The 13,388-nt window shown below is 35.0% G+C and overlaps 1 protein-coding gene across 18 annotated transcripts in view; it reads left to right on the top strand.

The window, feature by feature from the left end:
* Positions 1–13,388, top strand: part of CCDC91 (coiled-coil domain containing 91) — a 163,445-nt gene that overhangs the window by 81,439 nt on the left and 68,618 nt on the right. For all 18 annotated transcript variants that reach the window (XM_035550913.2, XM_035550925.2, XM_035550922.2 and 15 more), the window contains one exon: positions 12,667–12,774. In XM_035550913.2, coding sequence (XP_035406806.1) covers positions 12,667–12,774 — 108 coding nt within the window. The remainder of the gene's footprint in view (positions 1–12,666; positions 12,775–13,388) is intronic.

Below are 13,388 nucleotides of genomic sequence, written 5' to 3'. Positions count from 1 at the left end.
GCCAGAGTGAGCTCCAGATGAGCTTTGGCCTTTCTAATTTTATCCCTGCACAGCCTTGCAACATCCTTATAGTCCTCTTGAGTAGCCCGCCCTCTTTTCCAAAGATTATAAACCCTCCTTTTTCTCCTAAGCTTGAGCCACAACTCTCTGTTCAGCCAGGCCGGTCTAGTTCCGCACCGGCTCGTCTTTGGGCATGTGGGGACAGACCGCTCCTGAGCCATTAAGATTTCCTTCTTGAAGAGTGCCCAGCCTTCCTGGACTCCTCTGCCCTTCAGAACCTCCTCCCAAGGGACTCTGCCAACCAGTGTCCTGAACAGCTCAAAGTCAGCCCTCCGGAAGTCCAAGACAGCGGTTTTACTGGTCCCCTTCCTGACTTCGCCAAGAATAGAGAGCTGAACCATTTCGTAGTCACTCTGCCCAAGACAGCTCTCGACCACCACATCTCCCACCAGTCCGTCACTGTTTGTGAACGGAAGGTCTAGCGGGGCACCTCCCCTGGTAGGCTCTCTAACCAGCTGCGTCAGGAAGCTATCTTCCACGCTCTCCAGAAACCTCCTAGACTGCTTTCTCTGGGCTGTGTTGTGCTTCCAGGATATGTCTGGGAAGTTGAAGTCCCCCACGAGAACAAGCGCTGATGATTTTGCAACTTCTGCCAGCTGCCTGTAGAACTCCTTATCCGTCTCATCTTGGTTCGGCGGTCTATAACAGACCCCCACCAGGATGCTTGCCTTGTTGGCCTTCCCGCTGATCCTAACCCATGGGGACTCAACCTTATCATTCCCAGCCTCAAGTTCCACAACATCAAAACACTCTCTAATATAGAGAGCCACACCACCACCCCTTCTGTGCTGCCTGTCCCTTCTGAAGAGCCTATAGCCAGGCATTGCAGCACTCCAGTCATGAGAGTGGTCCAATTGGACCAATGGTCCGAGTGGACCATTTCAGCATGTTGGTCTTCCATTGCTATCTTAGCCCTAGGCAGACATGACCATCAAGCTTAAGACCAAACCTTCTCAATTCCTTTCCCCATTTTAAGATGGCAGCTGTGTAGAGAATGGAGCTTACACAAGTGGAAATACGGAATGATCTAATGCCAAGACCCTGAAGTTACCAACGCCCTTAGAATCACTGCCATTACCTTTGAAATGTTAGTTCACCAAATATTCTGGGAAATCCATTAACAGAGACCATTAGACACTTGTATCCTCAAAAACCATAGCCTTTGTTAGGCACCTAGTATTCTTATAGATGGTTTATTTGTTAAAAGGAACATAACGCATAGTCATGAAATTTGTATTAAAAAACAGGAAAACAAAAAATGAACTTAGTGTTCTGTGTAGGCAAAATTTCCCCTTTTCACATTTACTTAATTTTGTTTAACTTCTGTCTTTCGTGTCATTATTTTTTAAACTTTTATACCTTAGTAATTCCATAGTAATTCCTTTAATTCCGTAGTAATTAACTACGGTAAAAAAAAAAAAAAAAAAGGGAGATGTAGATCTTGAAAATGACGCTTGTGGGATCATGGCACATATTAAAGTATTTACCACAAACAATAAAGATTTTTCCTTTGCTTGTTTAATTAAGCTTTTGTTCTGAAATTATCATAGTTATGTAAATAGACAAATTAAGATTTTTAATCTGTTTTGTTTGTACTTCTCACAATATAAAATATCATTTTATTTAAGCTTTGAAGTATATGACCTGGGAGTATTGGTTGATAGTCGGCTGAATATGAGCCAGCAGTGTGCTCAGGTGGCCAAGAAGGCCAACAGCATCCTGGCTTGCATAAGAAGCAGTGTGGCCAGCAGGTCTAGGGAAGTGATTGTCCCCTTGTACTCGGCTCTGGTGAGGCCGCACCTCGAGTACTGTGTTCAGTTTTGGGCCCCTCGCTACAAGAAGGACATGGAGGTGCTTGAGCGAGTCCAGCAAAGGGCAACGAAGCTGGTGAGGGGTCTGGAGAACAAGTCTTCCGAGGAGCAGCTGAGGGAGCTGGGATTGTTCAGCCTGGAGAAGAGGAGGCTCAGGGGCGACCTTATTACACTCTACAGGTACCTTAAAGGAGGCTGTAGCGAGGTGGGGGTTGGTGTATTCTCCCACGTGCCCAGTGACAGGACGAGGGGGAATGGGCTAAAGTTGCACCAGGGGAAGTTTAGGTTGGATATTAGGAAGAACTTCTTTACTGAAAGGGTTCTTAGGCACTGGAATGGGCTGCCCATGGAAGTGGTTGAGTCGCCATCCCTGGAGGTCTTTAAAAGACGTTTAGATTTAGAGCTTAGTGATATGGTTTAGTGGAGGACTTGTTAGTGTTAGGTCAAAGGTTGGACTAGGTGATCTTGGAGGTCTCTTCCAACCTAGATGATTCTGTGATTCTATGATTTTGTGTGACATTACAGGCAGGTGTATTTATTTAATAGTATTTATTTACTTGGATTATTTTATACAGTTATTAGCCTGAAAGACAGCTTGCATGAATCTGATATGGGTCTCCTTTTATGGAAATGGCTCTAAGATGGAAAGTCCTTTCAATCCCCTCCTACAGTAAGAGTTTTGTCTATCAGTTTTCAGTTTTGGATTTTTTTTAGTTCTTTCCAGAATGTACGAACAGACCCAACTTCATAATATGAGATGGGGGGATGACTTCAGATTGTCTTTCTGAAATCTTTGTGTCGATAATAGTCCTCTGAATTTAACAGTTACCCTCTAACTAAAAAAGGCCTTGCACTTAAAGAAAAGAGAATTTTAAGAGTTGTTACAAGGGCTTCATTTCCAATGTCTATACTCGTCCATGTAAGTTGCACAAGAATTCATAAGTGGGCCTTCAGCATAATACAGAACTGTTTCGTGTCATGACGAACTGATGGCTAGGAAAAGATATTCCTTATTTTTATAATGTAGGAGTACTCATACCACAGTGATGATAATATTTTAAATGTAATTGTAAAAATGACAAAATATCACTCCTTTTTTAGTAAGGATGATGTTACATGTAGTTGCGACCCTAGAACAATGAGTAAGATTCTAAGAAATTATAATACTGCAAAGGTTTGATTGAGTGAGTTTGAAGTTTGTTTCTAACAGGAGCCCGAGGAAAAGAGTGTTTTGTGGAAAATAAATCCTTAAACTCACATGCCAGTAAAGATAAATACCTAGATAAACTCAGTATAGTATTCAAACTGTAGTCGTTAGTCATTGTTGCTATACCAAAACCAACTGCAAATGAAACTGAAGTTATATTATACCACTTCACAGAAACATGTTACCCTGTCCTTATAAGTGATTCAGATATCTTGTACATTATGTCTTTGAAACACCAGCCTAAAATCCAGTGCACCCTGTAGGCAGGAGAGTGGTTAGTGAAACTGTGAAGCTTTTTCATACTGTGATGCATATCAAAATGTCTTGACTTTGTGTAACGTCTGAGAAGAATTTTACATGAGAGATACTGTTTGACTTGATATGTAAAATTTTATAGCAGGAGCAATGTTAAAGCTTTAGTAACACATTCTAACACAACTGTGAGTAGAAACAATTCAGCCCATTCATCACAACTTTTATCTCATTAGGGCCCACTTCATTGTAAATTCCAAGTGGACTCTGACCTAAGCAGGAGTATAATTGCTTTCATTTTGGTTAATATTCATTTGTACAACACATATATATATATCTTTATTCTGTAGCACATAAAATGAACGTATTTTATTTAACTTAAAGGAATGCTCACCTGAAAATAGCCTGATCATAAAATATGCAATGCCTTAAGTGGATAATTTGTATTCTGTTGAAAAAGACATTTTGGAAAAGAGTTTTGTTTATATAGTATGTGCATTAGATAAGAACTGGCTTACAACATGGAAAATCAAATATTACATTTTATTTAGTGTATCATCTCCCAGGATCACGGAAGAATTTTGATTGCGTCCTGTCTGTTTTATCATTCAGCAATTGGTTAATTGTATTTTGCCCTCAAATAAATTAGTAGGAATTGGTTAGTGGTGGAGAAAAGATACTGAATGAGGTGGTCATTTTCTAATGCTATGAGGCATAACAGTTCTTATGTACTATTGCTGAAATTAACACTAGCATTTAATATAGTTCGTGTTTGAAGTAGTATGGTAACTTTACTTTCAACTAGGTAACTTTATTTATATATTTTTAAATTGCTTGTTTTAGCCATTTGGACTTTTCAGTTTTGAACTAAAGAAGGTATTTGATATACTGGCTTATACTTAGTTACTGAAGCAAATGAATGATGTTTGAGCAGGAGAAAGAAATTGGAGAGAATATTTATTTGGATTCGCTAAGGGTTTTCATGAGTACTTTTAACTAACTCGTACAACATAATGCAGCAGCCTGTACATCATGATGAGCACTTCATCCTGATGTTTCATTTGAATTGGTTTAACGTTTTCAAATAATGCTACACCTGAGAAGTCTATTTTTTCTGCAGGTATTATAATGACTTTTATACTGTTTTTCAAAAGGAATGAAAGAGGACAATAAACTCTATTCTGTTTTTCTGCTTGCTTTTTTTTTTTTTTTTTTCCTGACAAATTTTTACTCCTATAAAAAAGAAGAGGTTGTGAGAGAGAGATTTGGCAATTTGTTACTGTTTGGAATTTATTTGGAGGCAATAGTTATATTTTGGCTATATGTTTCAAGAAGGATTCTCCTGAACTCTAGCTTTTGGCCTACAACAAATCCTGGTCTAGGCAAGCAGCTGTGGTTTCTACTGTTAGTAGAATTAAAACAGAATGGACTGGTGTTGGGTAAATGGATATATATTAAAAATTGTATATATTTAAAAAAAATGGGTATTTATACTAAAAATAGGCCCAAGTGTATGTGCTTTGTTTTTTGGCAAAATTCTAATTATCACACTTTTGCCTTGATTTGAGGATGAATTTGTGGATAAATTTTAGAAAGCAACCCGTACTGTCTACCTAAAACAACTTGCAGAAGCGCAGGATAAATTTTTTGAACATCTGTATCTTTAGTCCAATTGCAATTATATTTTCTAATATTTAAACTTTTCAGGTTGAACAGTACAGTTTTTCAGTCTCTAGTCTGTATTCAGTGATGCTGTTCTTTAGAGTTCCCACGGTACATGTAGAATGTTATTAATTATGTTCCAGGACTACCTAATTATACAAAGGAACAAGACTTCTAGCATTGTGGGAATTTTTCTGAACTTGTTATACAAACCAAATCTGACCATTGTTAAAGCATATAGTAGAGTAAATAAGATGTGTATTCCCCTGAGGATACTCAAGAAGTTCTTATTATGATGTTTGGATGTAGTTTCAGTTTAGTGTCTTCCAAAATTATTCTAATGTAGGAAACTGAAAATTCAAGTTTTCTTTTCATCCAAGCTCAGACAAGGGTTTGGACTAATTCACTTAGGTAAGTTTTATTTTGTTTTGATGAAATTCCAGTTTATAAAATGAAGATGGACTAACTTTTAATCTTTCTGGCAGACCAATTTAAAAATATTTTGTACTGTCATTTAAATGTGTGAGGGTTTTGATGATATTTTGGAGAAAGAATGGTTTGTGTGATGTTTATAACCAGTCATACATAAAGCTAAAACGGATATGAAGACACTTTGGAGAACATGTTCTTAAGGGGTTTCATTCTTTTTATGTCAGAAGTCACCAGACATTTTTGATTAGTGAAGAAAAAGCAGGATCAATTCTCTGGTAGCTTTTTTGGGGGTTAGGAGAGTGATAAGAAAGAAGGGAAGACACAAGATTGTTGGAATGGCTTAGAAAGTTTCTGATAGCTTAAGCTTCAGAAGAATACTTGCTTTGCTGTCATTGTCATCATACAAATCTTGTTATTTGTAATATTCATATGTTGCTTACACAGCCATACTGTGCCTAGTTAGTTTTATGTGAGCATTGTCCATTAACAATGTGATTTTTTTTTTGTTTAAAAACACACTTAAAGTTGTTCATGTACTTATGGCCAGAGCAAATGAATGGGAAATATAAAACAATTTGGTGATGGAATATGATCTGCATCAGTCATGTGATTTATTTCTGTGTCAAAGTAACAAGTAGAAGATATCAATTGTCTGAAATGAATAATGAATGCTAACATTTAAACTATCTTATCATACACTTAAACCGTATAGTTTACAGACACCAGAACCTCTCCTCCACTCTGCAAATAAGAATCCCCAATGTTCTAGCACATTCTACTATGACTTTTTTTTTTTTATCCCTCACACATACTTTACTGCCAAGAATTCAGAGATATGGGTGTTAGAATAAGAACTACCATCATTAACAAGTTCTTGAAATTTTAGAACTTAAAAAAAAAGACTTAATCTGTAGTGGTTCAAGAGCAGCTACCCTATTCTTCAGGAAAGGAAAATCAGGACTGAGGCACAGTACAGACTCCTAATTTTCCTTTTTGGTTGAAATTCACTGTTTACTCATGATGATATGAAAGAGCACATAATGATTTCTTTCATTTGTTTCTGGAAGGATGAATATAAAACGTCAGACTATAATCCACCTGATACCCAATAGATTTTGGAAAAAGACCTAAAGGTTTGCTATTTCAAAGGTTTGCTACTTTCTACTCCAGGGTTTGGTTTGCTTTTAGAACCTTTGTGGATGGAATATACGCTGGGGGATAGAATAAGCAATGCTGTAACAGCTGTGCTGTCAGCTTATTATATATATTTTTCATCCATGTAACTTTAATTCATAGGACTTGTATACTCTAAATCCAGAGGAATGTATGCATCAACAGTCAATTAGTTTTCATAATCATGCATCTAACGATGAACTGAAGCATATATTAAAAATAGCAATAATCTGGTTTTTCTAATGAAGTACTGTAGAGAGTTTGAAAGGATGACATTTGCAGTCATGGAAAGTGTTTAAAATATTAACATGTTGCTCACCTTTTGGTGACTTTCTCATGCAAAACATCTGGTCGATTTTCTGAAAAAGAATGTGTTAGGGTTTTTTGTTTGTTTTTGCCTTTATTGGTCAATGAGGTGATCTCTTTTCATCTGTCATGAAACAATTAACATAATTTGTAAAGATACTAGAATTTTCAGCTCACTCAATGTCGTTCTATTCTTAAAAGGGACTTTTACATGTGATGTTTTGATTTGGCTTACTCAAAGGCCTTGTTATGTCTAACTTGGCGTATTTATGAGGATGGATGTGATGGTACTCATAAGAGCCAAGTTCACAGGCAGTCAGAGTGAAAAACATAAACCTCTGTAATTGAAGGAGACAAATGGCTAAGTCTCATTCTCCAGTGGACTCCATGTTGTCAGTAATTAACTTTTTTCAGTCCAGAGGGATTCAGATATCCAGTAGCTGAAAACTCTGGAACAGTCGTGACTTATTTGGCAGCAGCCATCTTGGCAAAGTACCAACCTTTCTATTGCCTTCCAGTGTGTCACTGTAGATCATGCATACTCAAAGTTGTATGTTGTATTGGTTACAGACTACTCTTCCTGTTGGACCTTTTGACATGTTTGGGTTTGGGTGATCATTTTGGTTTGGTTTTGTTTGTTTTGTTTTGGTGTGGTTTGTTTCTTTGTTGTTTTGGCATGGTGGTCTTCATCCTGATTGTGTTGTTTAATTGCTATGCTAGTACTTACCACAGGAGTTTCAAACCCTTTTCATCATGAAAGAACCTTGAGAATTTTTCTCCCTTCCCAGACTATCATCTTACTGCCATCAGATAAGCCCCTGCATCAACTACAGCAAATGTGAATTTGAAAAGTATGGAAAATAATGTATTAAAATCTGGAAAAATTGCAGTTTAACAAAGATAATCACCATCATATATTGTAACAATTCTCCATGAATAAATATTCCTTGGATTGAGGTCTACTGCTCAAATTTCTCTCCAGGTGCAGTATTGGTATATAAATAGTTCAGAATACCCAAATTCACATATTTGAAACAGCTTATATCATCTGTACTGGCCAAAAACCTTAAAATGGTTGGGTAACAGGCAGAGGGAGGGAGAAGAAGGCAAAACTCTTTAGAAGCAGCACCTGTGGAGGACATTGCCTGTTGAGAAAAAAATTTCCTGTAGTATTTGAAAGCCAAGGCAGTAAGATTAATATAGAAGTAGTCATTTATAATGTTAAAACTTCACTAGGAAGATCACAAAAAAATCACAAAATGATCTTGTTTTTTTTTATGTGAGTTCTTTCTGTCTCTTTCCATTTTTCTTACATTAAAAAAAAAAAAGATTAGTAAAATTTAGAGGCAAAAAACTGAGGAGAAGCAAAACAAATGTCACATTTTTTTTTCTAAATTTAGCAAATTCTATTTTGACAGTAATTTTTCCATCAAAATTACAAGAATTGAAAATTTGCATATATAATACCCTGGGTTTGGTATTCAACATGTACCCTTTTGTATTGTGTATTCCTGGTGTACTTTCTATTGATTTTAAAATTATAACTTTGTGTTGTCTTTCAAACTGTAGATAAAAATCTCTCTTTTTTTTCTTACCCCCCAAGTTAGTTCAAGGAGAGATAGTGGATACAAGTACCCACTTAAATACATTTTATATTTCATTGAATAAACTGGAATGTTAATCAGAGTTCTCTTTAAGGAGAAAAACAAACAAACAAACAAACAAAAACCCTTACCACAAATCAAATTATTGTTTGCTTTTTCAGATCTACAAGCCTAAGCAGCTATAGATTGAAGTCTGAGACTGAAAACTTGATTCAATTGTAGCTTTGACTAGCTTAGAAGTTCATGCCAAATTGCAAATGAAATATAGCTGAACCAAAACTATTAAAACAATATCAGTGTAGACATTAATTCTTGGTTTTCTAGGTCAATGTTTTCTGCCCAGTTTAATCATGGTAAAAAATGTAATATGATACTGGGAAGATGAAAATATTTAAAAGCCAAGAGTATGTTTGCCTGATTACTTGGTGCTATGGTGTTTTTGTTGTTGTTGTTGTTGTTTTTTCATTTTTTTTTCTTTCCAGAAGTCTGAGGAAAGATGCTACTTTTTACATTTTAAGACAGCTAGATATAAGTTGATTATTTGTTATATAAGACTTATAAATTCTGCCTTTGATTACTGGAAAGGCATCAGTTTAAATGATGATGATGTACTTATGATCACAACTATTTCTGTAGTGGACGTAGTTCATTCTTAAGTTAATGCATGACTTTCTGTTTGAATTTTAAGCAAACTGCTGTAAGTAGTTGTTTATCTAAGGTAAGACAATCCCTTTAAGCTGATAAAATATCTTATGTGGTGGGAGGTGGAAGATTTTTGAAAGCCAAGGAAATTCCAAATAGGAAAAGAAGATCCATTTAACTCCTCCAAAAAGATGACTGTTTATACTAAAGACCTAAAGGACAACCTCAATTTTGGCTAAAGGTAGATGTATTTAGGGCTTCTGAATTGTTTTATATTGAGGAAGAAGGAAAAAAAAAAAAAAAGGAAGCAAGTAGTTAGAGACTAGTTGATAGATGCAAAGAGATTCTGAAAATCTCAAGTGACCACTTTCTCTAGAACTGTACAAAGTGTAGACTTAGGTAACAAATGTGGTAAGAATGTAGAAATAGATCCACATCAAGTCTGATGCCATCTGCAGTTACAGTTCTGAAACTGGCTGTTGGCACAGAATGACCCTTTCCACCCTATGTCAAGTTCTTTGCACAATATATAGGAGGAGAAATGAGTTACCAAGACCATCCATGTTGAAATCCTACCCTTTACCTTATGCTACAGATACCCTAGGCTAGTTTCTGCTGTAATCTTATTTGAACTGATTCATTGAGCTATTGAAAGAAGGAATATTGCTTCAAGAATTGCTTGATACTAAGTCAGGGGCCACAGCTCTATGGAGCATCAACAGCTCTATGGAGCAGAATAACAGTGTAATTAATTAAGAATGAAAATGGCATTTCAGCAGTGGTAAATAGTTGCCCAGAGTAGCAATTTGTGTTTTTAGTGTTGTTCTGAAGGAAGTAACTATAAGAACTATAAGATGACACTTATCATCAAACAGCCAAATGTATGTGCTAGTTTAGTATATTCGTTATTTAGTAAAATAGTTTTTTTAATTAGTGATTTAAGTAGTTGATTATCTGTAAATTTGCATAATCTTTGCTTGGATATCATTCATCTCTGCTTTATTTACCCATCAAGACATCCTAAATGGTTGTTGTGAGCAAACAGTTTTTTAACTGCAGATTTATTTTCGTCCTTTTTTTTTTTCTTTTTTTTTTTACAATCATGTGTAGAGACATTGTTTTTTGACATCTTTATGCTCATCTCTATGTTTATTGTCATCTGCAGCCAGGCAAACATAGCATATCAGCAAAGAACATAATACTGTCATGGGCAACAGGTACATGTTAAATGAGAATTAAAGAAAATTATCTCAAGTTCATCTTTTAATTTATTTTGAAAATTGTCTTCTCTCTGGTAATTTTTTTAATGCATGAAAACATGAATTTTATGTGGCACACCCCATTTTCTTTTAAATGACTTGAAAAGATTGGGTTTGAATTAAAATATTTTATTTTGATTTTAAAGGCCTGTTTGGCTGGATCCATCTCTCATAGAAAAAAGATTTTTTGTATGGACAGTTCTTATGACACAACATGGAAGCTGTCTCTGAAGCAGTGTTTCACAGATCTGTGTGTCTCCTAACTTGGCCAACTAATGGAACAGTCGAATACAGGATCATCTCTGTGGTACTATTTAAAATGTATAAATGTGTTAGAAGTGTAAACAATAGAAGAGGAAGGCTTTAGTTTCTGAATGTGGAATTTTCTGCATTTTATACAGAAAAGAATAATTATAAAATTCAGAAAATCTTAATCTCTTTATTCCATCTAATGGAGAATATTTTTTTCCCTCAAAAAAAAAAAAACTCTCTACCATTTAATAGGAATTTAACAGTCACCAGTTAAGTTTGCATAGTAAAGTGTATAAAGTGTCTCAGTCTCTGGCCTAAGAAGAAACTGAGAAATGACATTACATTGTAACGACTATTCTGCTACTGTTTTCCATACAATCAGAATTTCTTTTTTTTTTTTTTTCATTTTTTTTTCTTTTATGCCAGTTACACAAAACAATTCTTGTCACAATGGTTTAGGAGGAAAAAAAAACAACAAAGTACAGACTTAATTTTTGCAAGTGATATGTGGCAATTTCAGTTTATACACAGTAGCATTTAGCATATAAAGTTTCATATACAGAAGTTATACTTCTTTGAGAGCTACATTTTTTGTGATTGCCTGAATTTATACCAACACAAGAACTGAATGTAGTTGGAAAGAAATTTGCTTTTATGAAAGTAAACTTATGACTAGCCTGACTAGCTAAATCCCATGCAAATACCAGTAACTGTAGTCTTACACTTTAATCAAAGTATATGTCAAGTGCCATCTACCATTTGTTACCTCTTAAACTTTTCTGACCCTTTGCTAAAGGTACTACTATACTATAGAATTACTGATATCCTGAAGAACAATTTTGGCATAAAGAGGCTAATTAGTGAAAAACGTAGTTTAAAAAAATTGCTATTTCTTTATAACATGTATTTTATTGGTTTGGGTTTTTTTGAAAAAGCTTTCAATACCATATTGAATGTGTGTTTTATGTTCCAGAAAGTAAATACATCTCTAAAATAAAAGTCATTTGAAAGATGGTACTTTTTTTCCTTTGTCTGCATTTGGGCCAAATGTCTGTTTTCTATAGAACTTACATCTGTTTTAACTTACACAGTAATTTCAACTAGTTTGCTATATTGATTACTAGTTAAAAATAGTTTCATCTAATGTGCATAAAGAGCCCAATGAATATTTGGAAAGTGACATAAATATTTTATAATATTAGGGAAAAAGACTTGCATAGCACATGAATTAAGTAAATCCTGAGTAAAAATACTAGCCTTGTTTAAGGAAGTTGGATTATAATTCCTTCAAAATTCACTTTTTCATATATCTGTTTTTTTTTCTTTTTCTTTCTGCATTCAGGTGCTGGAAATTCTGCAGAGTTCAGTCAAGTGCATGTGAATACATGTGCGCATGCATGCAGAGTTCCTAATTTTATTATCTTTCTGTTATTGTCTTCGTACTTCGGCTTTCCACACTTTGACTTCCACTGCTTCACATTTGAGTGTGAACTTCCTGGGGGGGCGTTCTTTTATGTTTTAAATTACTCAGAATTTCCATCTGCTTTTACTTGACTTGTGGTTGTGAAGATCATGCTTGGCCCATGGGATCTTACACTGTGCCGAGAGGATGTGGAGTTTTGTCAGCCAGTGAAATATGTCTGGCTTTTTTTCCCTTTTTTTTTTTTTTTTTCTTCAGCAGCTTTCATATGCTTCTCTTCATGTGTGGTCCCACTGTACCGACTATATTTAACAGAAATACTCTCTCTCTCTATCTTCTGTGTGCTGCTCTCTTTTAAGCAGCCTGTGTATAAGAAACCTGAGATCCAAAAAATTTTAGTCTTGACTAAAAAGAAGGTAGTGTTACATAAAAGTACTTTAGTAGTTGCACATTCCAAAATTTATAACAGCATTCTGTGTTCTGGTTATACAAAAGTATTAGTTGATTTGCAGTTACCAATAAACATCCCTGTTATACCTTTGTTGAATATTCTCTGCTTTTTTTTTTTTTTTTCCTTTTTTTTCAGGCACTGCTACAATCTACAGTTCAACAGCAAGAAGCAGCTATTGAAAAACAGTATATACTGGCAATTGAAAAACAGTCCCACAAATGTGAAGAACTTCTTAATGCTCAGGTATGGGTGTGGACATACAGAAACCTTCATGATTATCTTTTAGCTTCAGCTCTTCTATGTTTGGAAAAATATGTTTTTTGGATATCACCAATGAAAATAATCACTCTTTCATTTTGTCCTCAGCGTAACAGTAAACAGAGTTACTTAAAAATGCAAAGTAAATAATGACTCTCCATCTGTTGGTATCAAAGGTATTTCATGGCATTTAAATCTGCTTAGAACAAATTCAAGAGTATAGCACTGAGAAGTAGTCTCAGTGCAACTTAGTATTTAATCCTTTAAGAACTGTCATTTTCTGTAGTCTTGGAGACCAGCATACAGCTACTTTTAATTTACATAGTTAAATACAGGATTTGATTGCAAGGGATTTGCACAAATTTTTGGTACTTTTTTTTTTTTTTTGGGTGCTGCCTAGAAAGTAAGCACAAATATCTGTTGTCCAAACCTCTCTTTATTTCATAGAAATCTTATATAAACATTAAAAAGTAAGTATGAGGAATTACATAAATAATATATAGAGACTTATTTAAATATATGAATATATATATATATAAATTTAACATGACTTGATTAAAGGTACACTGCATAGCAAGTGTGCCTTTAATGTCTAGAAT

The sequence above is a fragment of the Cygnus atratus genome, chromosome 1, assembly GCF_013377495.2.
Source record: "Cygnus atratus isolate AKBS03 ecotype Queensland, Australia chromosome 1, CAtr_DNAZoo_HiC_assembly, whole genome shotgun sequence".
In the NCBI taxonomy this organism is placed as follows: Eukaryota; Metazoa; Chordata; class Aves; order Anseriformes; family Anatidae; genus Cygnus; species Cygnus atratus.
The sequence above is the reverse complement of the archived record's forward strand: the minus strand, read 5'-3'. Positions and strand labels throughout refer to the sequence as shown.